The following is a 14,173-nucleotide window of genomic DNA, read 5'->3' as shown; positions in this document are numbered from 1 at the left end:
CTTTGGCATCAGATTTTGCAGATATCGATAGACTCTGGGCATTATTTGTGTGGAATGAATGAGGATTATTCTTGTTTTCTGATTGTACATATGATGTTGTTGACATCACATCTGTGGTACTCCATACAGTAAATTAAATGTATTCTACATGAGGATATCAGATGTGCTAAAAAGGTACAACTGCCTAGCTTTTAACGGAAGTGAATTCAGTAAATTCCTGACGTGTGGGAGTAGGACACAGAAAAATAAGTAAATGCGGAAGTTGGTAAACTGAATGGTGGGATGATTAATGGTCACTTGGCAACTATTGGTAAGAAAAAACAAAAGCTATATAGAGAGCAACGTTCTCCAAATATCTGTAAATCAAGTGCTAAGTCAAGCCTTGCAAGTCCCATAAATCAACAGGAAAATGTCCTAAGGAATTAATAATTGAGCATCTTTAAAATATATATATTTTTCAATTATTGGTTTGAGAAATCAATCAGAAGCCACAAATCAACACATAATTAAACAGGCTACATTTTAAATACAGCAAGTAAATATTTTTTGCTTACTAAATAAAATATTTAGTATTCCTCAGTCCAGTTCAGTGTATGTCTTCAAATGATTTCAATTACAATTCACCCTCTAAACTTTGTCTTATTAAAATATTGTTAAAGCCAGGCATGTGTAAGTCCCCAGACATTTTTAAACTGTAAATGACCTTTGATAACTTTGTACGGAAGATAACTTTCTCTAGTTTATTGACATATAAAAATGTATTAAATCACTGCTCTGCAGCTGTTGGTTCTTTGTTTTTCCAACATATAACAATACACATTTGAGCAACAGCAATTGCAATAACCAATATCCTTTGAGCCTCCCCTTTTCCTGTCAATGTGCACCTCAATTTACAGTTTGGGTATTGATTACAACTTCCCTTCCTATTATTTGACCAATCTTGTTAACATCCTCTGCTTCATACCTTGAGCAGTCCAAATTCGCCCTAATGGAATATAGCTTATTAATCCATTTGAACTGACGGATTTTCCAATTTGCCTATTTAAGCAGTTTATGATCCTGATTAATGGGCCTTCGAATCTCTTTTTTGAAATTGGACAATCAAAGTCAGGGCTCCAATGTGATGCAAGCGATTCTAAGTCGTCGGGCAATGTGTTATTAAATACCTGATATATGTTTTGAATCTTGATTTCTGTGTGTCTCTCACATAACATCTCCATTAGTGGAATAATCTCTGTGTTAAATTGGCCAGGTGAAGTGTGATTTAAATATGCCCAGATCTGAAGATGTTTAAAAAAAGACAGTCTAGGGGAGTCCATACTTATTTTTCAGCTCTTAATAAGAGTAAATATTGCCCTAAATATAGTGGTCCCTCATGCCTTTAATCATAGCTGCCCAAAACTTACACTAATGATCTTGAAAGATTTTGGTGAGTAATTATTCTCCAATAAAAGGGTATATAATGTGATTGGGATTATACCTAACAAATTAAAATAACCGCTCTTAGAGTCTTGAACTTGACTCTCTTCTAATAGGATCCAAAATTCTGATAAAGCATCCACTGGTTAACCTACCCAGACAGAGATTATATACAGAAGGAGGTTTCACTGACATAGAAGATGATGCTAGCAATACAATTATTCTACCCATAGTTGCCAGTAGTAAAACCAAAACTTTTGCATTTCCCGCCCTCTTTCTTCAGTGGGTAGTTTGAGGAATCTAAATGCCCGTCTGATTTTATTATAACCCATATAAAGCTACTAATTGCAGAATCCAATTGCTTTAAAAAAATGATTAAGGAGCAACAGTGAAAGTGACTGAAACAAGTAAAGGAACTTGAACAGAATCGTCATTTTTACAAATGATACCTTCTGATCAGATGTATGGGCAACCTATGCGCAGTTCCACAGTAATACAAGGGTTTGTCTAAAGGAAGCAAATTACTTTTTGATTCATATATTTGATGTACTCTGTATCACTAAACAGCCTTCTATTGTGTGTCCTGGTTTTTATTCTGATTATTTATAGAGCCTTAATTAACCATGATTGTAATATATTAAAAATGTTTTTGATCTGAAATAACTTTTGGTAATACCTTGATTTACACTTGCGCAAGCAGATCAAACGGTATAAAACCTATCAGTTCAAGAATACGGGTTGTGTGTGAATAAAATTTCATTGACTTAGAAGAACATGCCAGTGATTAAATTATTCTACTCATAGATGCACAGTAGTAAAACAAAATTAGACACAGCACAAATCCCTTTGTCAGTACGTAATCTAAGGAATCTAAATGCCTGTCTCCTTTTCTAATAGCCCTGTGTAAATCTATTGATTGCAGAATCCCATTTTTAAAATAACAATTAGTAACTAGAAATGGAATTGATTGAAACAAGTAAAGAACCTTAGAATCATCATTTTTATTAAATTGATTTTTCCAGTCTGACTAATGTGTAACCTATGCCAATTTCACATTAATACAAGGGTTTGTCTATATAGAGGCTTGTAGTAAATTTAAAATATTGTTTAAACTTTGAAATTGATCTTAATACCTAAATATATTGCTTCACTGACAACATTTGTGCTACATACCCGCAGACCTTTCCAAACTGGTAATGCTCACATTCAGTTGCAAAAATCCCACTCCCTAACTTAGTAGTATTTATACTCACATTGTCAGCATAAACAGAAACTTTGTGTGTGCTCATCGAATGGTACAATGTCACATTATCCAGCATATGTCTTGGGTAAGGTCCTCGATATATAGCAAACAATAGCGGAGAGACGCGACATCCTTGGTGTGTTCCTCTGGTAATCTTAAAGGACCCAGAACAGATGCAGACTCATTAATTATAATCCTAGCCTGTTGTTGAGAAAGAGCTCTTGGACCAGTTTGGTATACTGTTCACCAAACCCCTTCTCTCACAAAACTGGCCAAATGTAGGGCTATAAAATTCAATCAAATGACTTTTCAGTATCTAAAGACTTACAACCACCTATTTATCTCCAGTTTGTGGAAAATTAAATAATGTAATGGTTGTATTGGTAGGTTGAGTAATGTGCTGTTGTTGGGATACCCCTTGATTATTAACTAGCTAACTGAGTTACTTGAATTTTAGAATAAACATTTGCATCAATGTTGATTAAAGGGACAGGCATATAAAAGTCAATTTCTTCAGCTGGTTTAACTTTTTTTAAAAAGCACAGTTTGCTGTATTCTAGGATTTTATGACTGCCATTCCACTACAAAATCTTCATAAATAGCTTATCTAATATTGAAAGAAGTGCTCACTCACATATTTTGAATAATTCTTCTGGCAGAGAATCTTCTGATCTGAAAAAGAAGAGGAGGAAGGCAAAAGGTGTGGGGTGACCTTTCAGAGAGGACCATTTTCCAACAGCCACATTGGTGAAGTTTCAGCCTGGCCAGAAAGTATGGGTCATGTAACCAGTAGAGCCAGATCTTGACAGGACCACTGGACTGGCCCTTAAGAAATTAAGGAGCCAAAGTGTTGTGTTGTGTGATTCTGTAAATAGGTTTCCCGATTTATGTCCTTATATAGGTACAATTCATATTGCCCTTATTTAGGCATAGAAAGTCCAGCCCTTATTTAGGCATTATCCATGATAACCAAATACAGGCATGGTCTCCTACATCCATCAATCCACGTCACAATGAGTTCTTGGAAAACCAGACTCTTAAGCCTCTAGGAATTTCCCTTGCTTGGATATTGATTTCTCCAAGAACTCATTATTATGCATGAACACCTATTCCTTAGGGGTTCATTCATGACGTTCCGATGTCCGACTTTTACGTCAATACAGGCATTCCTTAACACCTTCAAGGTATAAATATACCTGCACTTGCCTTGGCAAAGCACGGTTCCGGTATGATCCAGCTCGACTGCCTACTTGCGGTTCGCCACGGCAAGGTGGGAAGGAGATCGAGTTCCAGCCTGATGCACTGACCAGACGCTGTCATACTCCTCGCAGAGAATCCAGCTCCAGTGTTGCTGACTCCCCTTGCGGGGTGTTAGATATTGAGTCCCGGAAAGAGATTCCAACCTCGCACAGTCTAAGGTATGGAGTAGACTAGAACTTAGAGAAACTTTTGGCAACTCTTGGCAAAACTAAAACTATAGCTAGCTATACTTTAGAAAACAACACCTACTTCTTACCTCATACTACACTTAGGTTAGGTACACTGGAGTAGAACTATTTAGAAGCATCAGATGAGTATTCACATTTTAGCCTGTGTTATTTATGTATGTATTTTAATTAATAGATGTCATAGCTACAAACCATGCTATTGCAGTATTGTTTTATCTTACTTCTAACTCTGTACATATTGTACTTCACAGGCTGTCTTACGATTGTAGCAGTTCATATCTCTTGCACAAGAAATAAGACTGTTCAATAAACCCTTTTTATTGAAACACCCGTCTCTCTATTTCTATGCAGCTCTGTAGAAACAAAGCATGCACGATTGACTGGGTGAAACTGTTATCTATTGTTTCCACGGTTCTGAGGTTGTTCCGACTCTAAGGGAAACAAAGTTGTCATGTTTATGCGGTTGTCAGAAACTAATCCCTTCTTGTTTATTCAAGAAGTATCTAGTGACCTCTGAATTAGCTGGCACACACAAGGAATTAAGTTTAATGTACTCGATAGAGACATACTGACCTCAGTCCTATGTCAAATGTATAGTGTATATTATTCCAATGCGTAGAGCCTATCAGGGATATAGGAACTACACTACATGGCGCCCAACGGTTTGGTAAGGCACTAATTTAACGCTAGATACTAAAGTAACTCAGTTGTGCTTTTCTCAGGGACCCCTACTCATAATACACTGCAAAAGGTGAAGGCCACCTACCTGGTGGACCACCAGACCTCTAGGGACCCCATAAAGGTGCTCCATTTGAATAATCTAAAGCCTCACTTTGAGAGGCCCAAAGTGAGAGGAGTTGGGGAGAGGACTTGGCTTAACGGCTAGGGTGGTTGACCTCGAATCTGAGGATGTGGGTCTGAGTCTCGGCAATGACGCTGAACATCCTGTGATTCTGGGCAAATCACTTAATCTCCCTGTGCCTAACAAAATTTGTTTTTTTAAAAAATTGAATGTGTCCTCATGTAATGCAACCGGTGCTATGTAAAGCGCTGTGATACCTGATTCGGGTCACGTTCACGCTATATAAAACTCTGTTTAATTTAAAAAAAAAAAAGTGAGCATGCTCCTAGTGACAGATGAGGGAGTGAAATTCAACTTTTGTGGTGTATCTGGACTACCATTCTGGCAGTAAGTGGCCCAATAATCTACATCTATCAGTAGACGTTGCTGGTGCAGGAGAGAAATCACAGAGGGCTATCCATTCTGGGAGCAAATTAAAATCTGAAAGCAAATACACGGCAGCAGCGGAATCATTATCTGCCAAAGATTGCTTGGGTCTGTTTCAAATCATAAACACCCAATAGTAACCACTGTGACGGAGTCCTGACGAAGGCCTATGCCGAAATGCTCGTAGTTTGTCAACATGCCGCCAGTCTCTACACATCACCAACTTGATTATTGGTTTAACAATATTGAGTATTTTGTCATCATTATCGCAGAAATGTTTGTACTATAATAATAATAATATGAAAAATATGACAACTGTTTATGATCTTTTGACAATTGTTTATCAGTGTGTAAAAAAATGTATATTAATTGAAAAAAAACTTTTTTAATTAAAAAAAAGTGTTAGAATTAGGATATATTTTTGTATCAAAAAAATAAAATATGAAAAAATAAACCAAGTTAACATATACTAGTTCAAGATTTGTCTTTAACAAACTATTGTTATCATGTTGATTGTTTAGAATAGATGTGCCTGTTTTATGTGATATTCACCGTGCCCAGGTGTGTCATTCCCCATAGTTGTATTTTGCCTGTCAGGGTACATTTATCCTACATTCAGGGGCCCTGTTCTTTCCAAAACGGTTTTAGGACTTATTTTACCATTGTTGACTATTGCTAAAGTGCTTGTGTTCTCTACCCTAAACATGGTCACATTGGTTTAACACCAATTGGCATATTTAATTTACTTATAAGTCCCAAGTTAAGTGCACTACATGTACCCAGGGTCTGTAAATTAAATGCTGCTAGTGGGCCTGAAGTATTCATTGTGCCACTCACTTAAGTAGCCATGCAACCATGGCTCGGGACTGCCTTTGCAGAACCTGCATGTGCATTTTTCAACTACCCCCTCGACCTCGCAAGGTAGCCCTCTTACCAGGTATAATGCTGCTCTTTTCATTCATATAAATCACTCCTAAAGTAGGCCCTGTCTACCCACAGGGCAGGGTGATATATATTTAAAAGGCAGGACATGTACTTTCAAGTTTAGCATGTCCTGGTAGTGAATAAATCCCAGTGTCATTTTTCAGTACTGCAAAGCTATCTCTTTGTAGGATAACATTGGGATAACTTATTACATCTCTTAAGTATAATTCCCAATTGTGAAGAGAGTGATCTTTCAAGTTTGGTGTCACTAAACTCACAATTTAAAACCATAACTTTATGGTGAAGTTGGATTTTATGTTCTGGTTCAGCAAATGCCACTTTTAGAAAGTTTAGCAAAAATGAGCGCTTCACTAACGCGCCTTTCTGTCGCACTGCTGAATAGGGACTGACCCCTCAACGTGAACAATTTCCTCCGAATTTCACCATATGTAACGTTGTATATCACAATTTTTCACCGTTTTATTAATCTTCTCGCTTATTTAAATCACTACGAAGACAGGATGGTTGTGCCTGAATATTTTTTTTAATTTTTTTAATTTTTTTATTCGCCAGTTTCAAATGCATACTGCTGCCCATCCAGGCCTTTAACAGTGGCACGTGAGGTCAACCATATTACAAAGTAGGCTAATTGAAATTATGCCCAATGCATTTCGAGTCTAATGACTCTTCATCAGGGGCCACTGAAATGGATACAAAAAACAGATCAACTTAATATTCAATACAGACTTACTCGTATAAAATAAATTACTACATCACCCATTGCCTCCACCCTACAGTGCCCTTCCTACCTATCCTACTTACACTGCAAACGAAAAACATTACTCTCCCCAGTATGTGTACACTCAAATCAATAAATACCTCCAAATCAAAAATATAATAATAATTCAATATATCAAAATGAACTGTTCATAATCCCCTATTGATTGCCAACCCCTCTGTCAGATAGCTGATCATCTCAGCCCCTCCCTCCCATCAACCATACATCCCACAATCTCAACTCTACAACACATTACCTCTTCAAAGCCTTGAACGGCGATTTTTCACAATGTGTGCGTTTCACTCTCTCTCTCTACAAAACTGCTAACGTTCTCCCTTGTTTATAACCAATTATCGCAGAAGGTTCCCTCCCTCGTGTCTCCTGTATGTCAAACTTGATTTGCTAATTCAAAATAAACATGTGACCAATCCCTCTTATCACAGTGGTTGTATACTACAATGTATAATGAAACAAACTCAATGTCCCACAATGCGTTTCACTCTCCCATTAAAAACCAAACAGACCCGCTTGGCTCCCCCCAACTCATTCGCTTGTGTCAGTGTCATGAAAGTAAAGTGATGTCTACGGAAATCCTATATATTCAATTGCCAAATACGTGTCCATAATCTGTCAAAAAAAGAATAAAATAACATGCGTTTGAAATTTCAAAAAAGCAGCTCGAACATTTCAAGATTCATCTGCTCATATGATCAAATTTCAATGTGATGTTAAAAAATATTCCACTTTTACAGTCCACTTTGGATGTCACATTTTCCATGTCTCCATAGTGATAGACATTATGTCTAATGAATATAAACAATCCAGCTTCAATCCACGTGGGGTGCAAACTCAAGTAGGGACGATATGTTGCAAAGCAAAGTACAAATTATGAGAATGCACTCCTTCCCTTTTATTGATATTTTAATTTCTTTTGAATCTTTACTTGCGATGCGTGCGAGCAGCTGCTGAGACATCCCTAATCTCAGCCTTTGTCAAAGACTAGCAAAATCACTCCTAAAGTAGGCCCTGTCTACCCACAGGGCAGGGTGATATATATTTAAAAGGCAGGACATGTACTTTCAAGTTTAGCATGTCCTGGTAGTGAATACATCCCAGTGTCATTTTTCAGTACTGCAAAGCTATCTCTTTGTAGGATAACATTGGGATTACCTTATTACATCTCTTAAGTATAATTCCCAATTGTGAAGAGATTGATCTTTCAAGTTTGGTGTCACTAAACTCACAATTTAAAACCATAACTTTATGGTGAAGTTGGATTTTATGTTCTGGTTCAGCAAATGCCACTTTTAGAAAGTTGGCATTTACTTACTTTAGCCATTTAGTGCCTTCTGCCTGTCTCTGGAATACACGTCTGAGGTGCTTGACAACTGGCTTCCTGCATTCCCTCTAGACAGTCGCACACAAAGGAAGGGTAGGTGTGCCTGAGTGGTCATCTGCATGCAGATGGGCCATCCTGAGAAGGATAAGTGGGATGAACTGTGTCCTGTCCTCACACAAAGGATTAATTATCCCCCCCGTTGTGTGTCTGGAGTCAGGGCAGGAACTGAGAACCTCTGTGCACTTCACAGCTTTCTTTGAAGTCTCCCCCACTTCAAAGGCATCACTGGGTATACATTTTGGACCATTGGCACTAGCAAATCAGTACTCTTCTGGACCTGTAACTACTCTGCCAGGAAGAACTGCTGTGCTGCTGGTTTGTTGGACTTTGCCTTGCTATGCTCTTGCCTTGCTGAGCTGCCCTGCTGACAGCTGTTCTCCTGCCTGGGTAAGAAGGACTAGGTCTGCATCACTTGAACCCAGACTGACTCCAAGGTCTTGCTGGCTTGCCTCCTGGTCCAAGTCACAGGAATATCAAAGACTTCAACTTCCTATATGTGCTCCTGGACTTTGTGCAAGTTGTGAGTCTGACCCGCCAACCGGTACCAGCCCAGTCCTGTACCCTTGGAAGTGTGATGGCGTGGAACGGACCCCACGCATCACCCTCGAAACTATTGCATCGTCTTCGGAATCAACGTATCGCCTATTGCGGGAGCAGTAGTCGAGCATCGCATCCGAGACCAGCGTCTGGCACTCGGAATTGACGCATCACCGCAGTTGCATGGAGAAATCTACTACTCAGCTGCACCTCGCATCTACGTCAACGATGACGCATCCCTGATCAAGGCACTTTGGTTAAGCGAGCCCAATTGGGTCCCTGTATCTGGCTCACGCTCCGTCCTGGTCGGCCTGAACTTTTGACTTTGCCCCGGTCTAGCACGACCAGATAACCCCTTTAAGTGCTTATTGCTTCTAAGTGCTATTTTGACATTTATTCTTTAAAAATGTATATCTTGACATCTCATTAATGGATTTTTTGACATTTTGGTCTTGTTTTATTTATAAAATCATAAGCTATTCGTCTAACCTGGTGTGGATTCTTTTTAGGGTGTTTTCACAGTTTTACTGTATGAGGTGTTGCACAAATACTTTACACATTACCTCTGAATCAAGCCTGACTGCTCTCTGTGCCAAGCTGCCGGAGGGTGAGCACAGGATAATTTAGTTTGTGTTGTGACTTACCCTCACTAGGACTGTGGTTCCTGCTTGGACAGGGTGCACACCTCTACCAACCAGAAACCCATCTGTTGCATTAAATTGTGTGCTTTAAATGGGGGGATAGAGTTTAACTCAACTGCTCAGTCCTTGGTACTACCCATACCCGTACTTGGTACTGCTTGGTGCTGTCCAAGGGAGAGCTTACTCACGCCTCAACCAAAAGATTCTGATGATACATTGGTTTTGGTTACTACTTTTAATCCTCTTTTCAACTTTGTTTCCAAGTGTATCAAGAGACATTGGAATATATTGGGCGCTGGGACCCCTTTCACTGGATCTACCCATGTTTGTCTTTCTCAGAGGCTGTAATTTGTCAGACCAGTTCGTTCAGGCTAACTTTTCTTCTGCAAATACTAAAATACTTTATCAACAACTTGTAACCCATCATAGAGACTGTAAGAACTCTGGAAGTGATTTTAGTTGACAAGTGTTCAAAGCGCTTCAGATTCTACAAAGTGGCAGAGACATTGCCAAACGTTTGTCAAGATTTAATGTGATCTAGACCACAAGTCTTGAATACACCAGAAGATTGGCATGCCTTGCTGTGAATTGTTTGGGTGTAATCATGTCATGCCAAGAGGTCTTGCTCTTCTCCATCTTTACTGACGCTCCTTTGTGTCCCAAATAAGTGAAATTGTGTGAACACCTTGAAAATGGTCATTACCAAAACTAAAAATATACATCAACGCTTGTATGGATTGAACGCAAGACTATTTGGTACTAATACACTAAACTTTGAGGTAAACGCTAGTGAACTTTACAGGACACTTGTCTGTGCTTGTATCCATATCTTTGCCTGAGTCATACAAGAGAGAAGCAGGGAGATGGCGGACACCATTGAAGGTATGGTAATTCCATTAGATTCTGTAGTAGGTATATAACCCTGTACCTGAACCACCTTTGAAGTGTGTAGTGTTGCATTTTGCTGTAGAATTCAGATATTTTCTTTTCAACAAAATATACGTGCTAAGTTGAACAGTTCATTATTGTGCCTGTTAGTTGAGTTCTCAGCTCCCGTCCCCTGCAGTCAAATGATTCTTGGAGAGTTAGTGGTCACCCTCACAACACAGAGTAAAGTGTGGAAAGGGTTGTTTTTGGCTCAGTTTACATAGCCATAGTAGGGTGACCAACAGGAGACTAGTGACAAACAATCTCCACCACCATGAGTTGGGCCTCACAGCCCCTATCTGGCCTGTGGCTCCCTGAACTGTAAGTTTGACGCCAGGTCTGCTACAAAGATAACAAGCATGGGCATAGCCAATAAGTCTCGCCTTTGGGACCTTATATGTGTTTAGCTATGCAACAGTTGCATAACTAAATACTTATAAGGTCTCAAAACCGAGACCTATTGGCTATGCAGTGCGGCCGCAAACGCGATCACGATCAAACATCATTGTGCGGCCGCAAAAGTGAAAGTAATCGCGGTAAAGCGCGGCACGCGCGCCCGCGCACATGCACTGTAGCTCTAGGCTGGCCTGGTAGCACTTTTTGGAGCCCTCTCAATAAGTCTCGCCAGACCAGCGTATGCGCTGGGTCAGGCGAGACCTAAAAATCACTAGATGGTTGTCCTCTGGAGAAGGTGCCATGGCCTCGACTTTCAACACTACTGGTATCAAGCAGCTCATGTCACAGCTTCTGTAGTCTTGGCTTTTTTGTCAACCGCATATTTTCTAGCATGCCGCCTGCCAAAAAGTGAAACTTCAAGTCTTAGCATAAATACATTTTTGACAGGGCTAGATAGGCCTCTGAAGACAAAGGACAAGCAAAGACAGCAGGTTTGGAAGGAGGGCTGTAGGGGGTAGGGAGGAGTTAATGATGAAATGATGACAAGTTGGAGTATTTGTAAAAACAAATGTTCTATGCTCTTGTTTAGGTTTAGTGGGACCATACACAACGCAAAGCGAATCCGGCGAACAGACCGGAATACGTTGTTTGTTTTTAATTGCAGACTATTGCTATGCTTTGCAAATACGGTGGAATGTGTTCCCCACTTGTCCAAGCCATACTTTTCTTTTTTCAAAATAATAACACGTTTTACACAAAAAATATACTTCGAGGACCAATCCTTCCTAGCTAAGGATGTCTAGCATTACATGTGTTCTATTCTTTGCTAATTTGTGTATTGCACATATGGTGTTACCATTGGCAAATTGCACGCATTCATAAAACAGCAGAAAACGTAAATATTGATTGTTTAGCAGATGGAGTAAACCTGTGTTGGAATGTTGCTCCAATATGTTTTCGTGAAATTAAGTTTAATTTTTTTTTTGTTTTTAACTGCATTAATAGACAGATTTGTCTTCCAGAAGTGGAACCAATACTAAATGAGATTGCACTGAAAGCTGATATGGTCACTTCAGATCATTGCTACTACTGCAGTTATTCTGCTTAATCTTAAAAGATCTGTTGAACTCCCCTTTCAGCACCCCTAATACCCGGCTATGTTTGGACCTGAGAAGAATTAATTTGGTGCAGACCCCTATGGGACTTGCATCAGGAGCATGGAAGAATTGTGTCCTTATAAAGATGCACTAACAGGTGTATTGAGTTTAGAGTGCACTCAGTCTCTGATGGTTCAAGTGTGTTCATGATTGCTTTGCCTTCGCCTTGCACACTTTTAGGTGGTTTCTGCATTACTTGAAAATGGTGCTTCTGCAGTTATTAAGGCTGCATATAGGAGCTAGAAGGAGTTAGAGTCAATAAGATGTTCATGCTCGGGTTTTGCAGTTCTTCATGTCTGTTAAGTGTGTATTGCACTTCAGACGTTATCTGGATTTTACTGAACCCCAATTTGCTAAAGTTCTGTATATTACATTTCTATTTTGGATTAGCCACATGTATCCATTCTCATAATCCCTCAATGTTGCTTACAAAATCTTGTTTGTATTGTTTGTCTATGGAAGAGGCTGAGGCCGATTTCATGTTTTTTTTTTTTGTGCTCTTTGTGTATTAAAGGTTCCTCAGTGCTTTAGAATGTGGTGCTGCAAAGCATGGTTTGAGTATTCGAAGTGATCGATGTTGGAATGATAAATTAAGAGCCATCTTGATACTTAATTGTGAAACAATAAGAACACATATGTAGGACATATATTTAATCAGGTTTTCAGCTTTCAGTTATCCACATATGTTCTACGTTGTATACATTATGTGATCCTAAATACATTTTTACTGAACTGATTATTTTCGCTCTTATCTTTACTTGTTCTTTCAGGTGCCACTTACTTTTAGTGACCTTGCAATCTATTTCTCAGAAGAGGAGTGGGCGCTTTTAGATGTCCATCAAAAGGAACTTTACAGGAGCACAATGAGGGAGAACTATGACACCCTGGTATCACTGGGTAAATAACATATATATTAACATTACAGTAGTAGCTCATACAGCTTGTGTTCTGCTTTCCTGAAAACGTGGTATTTGGGTAAGTGGACCTATATGCTCTTTCTATGTGTTTCCTGGTTCAAAGTCAGAATCCTTACATGCCTACACCAGGCCTAGCCCATCTCTAATCACCTCGCTTGCAGAGTGCATGTTTGCTTTGGCCGGGTAAATGTCCATGGCAGACCTCTGTCATCGAAGTTGTAATGATTCCAATATCGCGAGAGCGGGGAGGGAGGTCTGCTCCGGAAGAACACTCAAACAGTGTAGCACCCTCTGGCCAGAGGTTATAAATAAGTGGGAAAAGACCGCTTGTGGACTTTGCCCCATAATAAATAAATGGGAAAAGACCGCTCGTGGTCTTTGCCCCATACCATACCAGAATGCCAACAAGGGATTTTGTTTTAGGAAGGTTCAATTTCTTTGTGCAAAGCAAAATACTTTTTATATGAGCTGACTTTTTATATAGAAACAATTGATAAAAAGGAGTACAGAAAACAAATGAATGTGTAATGTGACATGAAGGGAGAAAAACAACCAAATGTTCTCCCTTCATGTCACATTACACATTCATTTGTTTTCTGTACTCCTTTTTATCAATTGTTTCTATATAAAAAGTCAGTGATTTTTTCACTTCAAAAAATACCCCGTGTGTGTTGTTATATATCTTTGACTAAATTTAATTGAATAACGTAAGGTTGAGTATCAGTCTTGAGCTCATATAAAAAGTATTTTGCTTTGCACAAAGAAATTGAACCTTCCTAAAACAAAATCCCTTGTTGGCATTCTACTATTACAATTACATTTGCCCAAGCCCTCAAGGGTATATTGGGTGTTACCCCTGGATTTAACCATACCATACCAGCCCAGTGTTGGTGTCCTGTTATTCCCGCAGCTAGGCCACATGCAAGCCCATGCTCAGCTAAACACTACACTGGCAACGAGGGTGCTAACAACCCTGCAACACCATCAACCACCGCTATTGTGCCTGTAGCCCTACTGTTGGCAAAGGGATCGCTGTGCGGGGGCTTTGTTCCTGGTCGCGGAGCGGAAAGCCAACATCGGGACTACCGAGCCATCTCACCACCCGGTGCAGCATGTCCGTTGTAGAGTGCGCAGTCCCAGCCGCTCAGAGGCCGGTCCA

At 39.5% G+C, this 14,173-nt stretch overlaps 1 protein-coding gene across 1 annotated transcript in view; it reads left to right on the top strand.

The window, feature by feature from the left end:
* LOC146798443 (uncharacterized) overlaps positions 1-14,173 on the top strand; it is a 150,670-nt gene that overhangs the window by 53,615 nt on the left and 82,882 nt on the right. The window contains exon 2 of the mRNA XM_085625712.1: positions 12,868-12,994. Coding sequence (XP_085481838.1) covers positions 12,868-12,994 — 127 coding nt within the window. The remainder of the gene's footprint in view (positions 1-12,867; positions 12,995-14,173) is intronic.

Source organism: Triturus cristatus, chromosome 9, assembly GCF_964204655.1.
Source record: "Triturus cristatus chromosome 9, aTriCri1.1, whole genome shotgun sequence".
Classification (NCBI taxonomy): Eukaryota; Metazoa; Chordata; class Amphibia; order Caudata; family Salamandridae; genus Triturus; species Triturus cristatus.
Note: the sequence above shows the minus strand (reverse complement) of the source record. Positions and strands in the feature narration are given on the sequence as shown.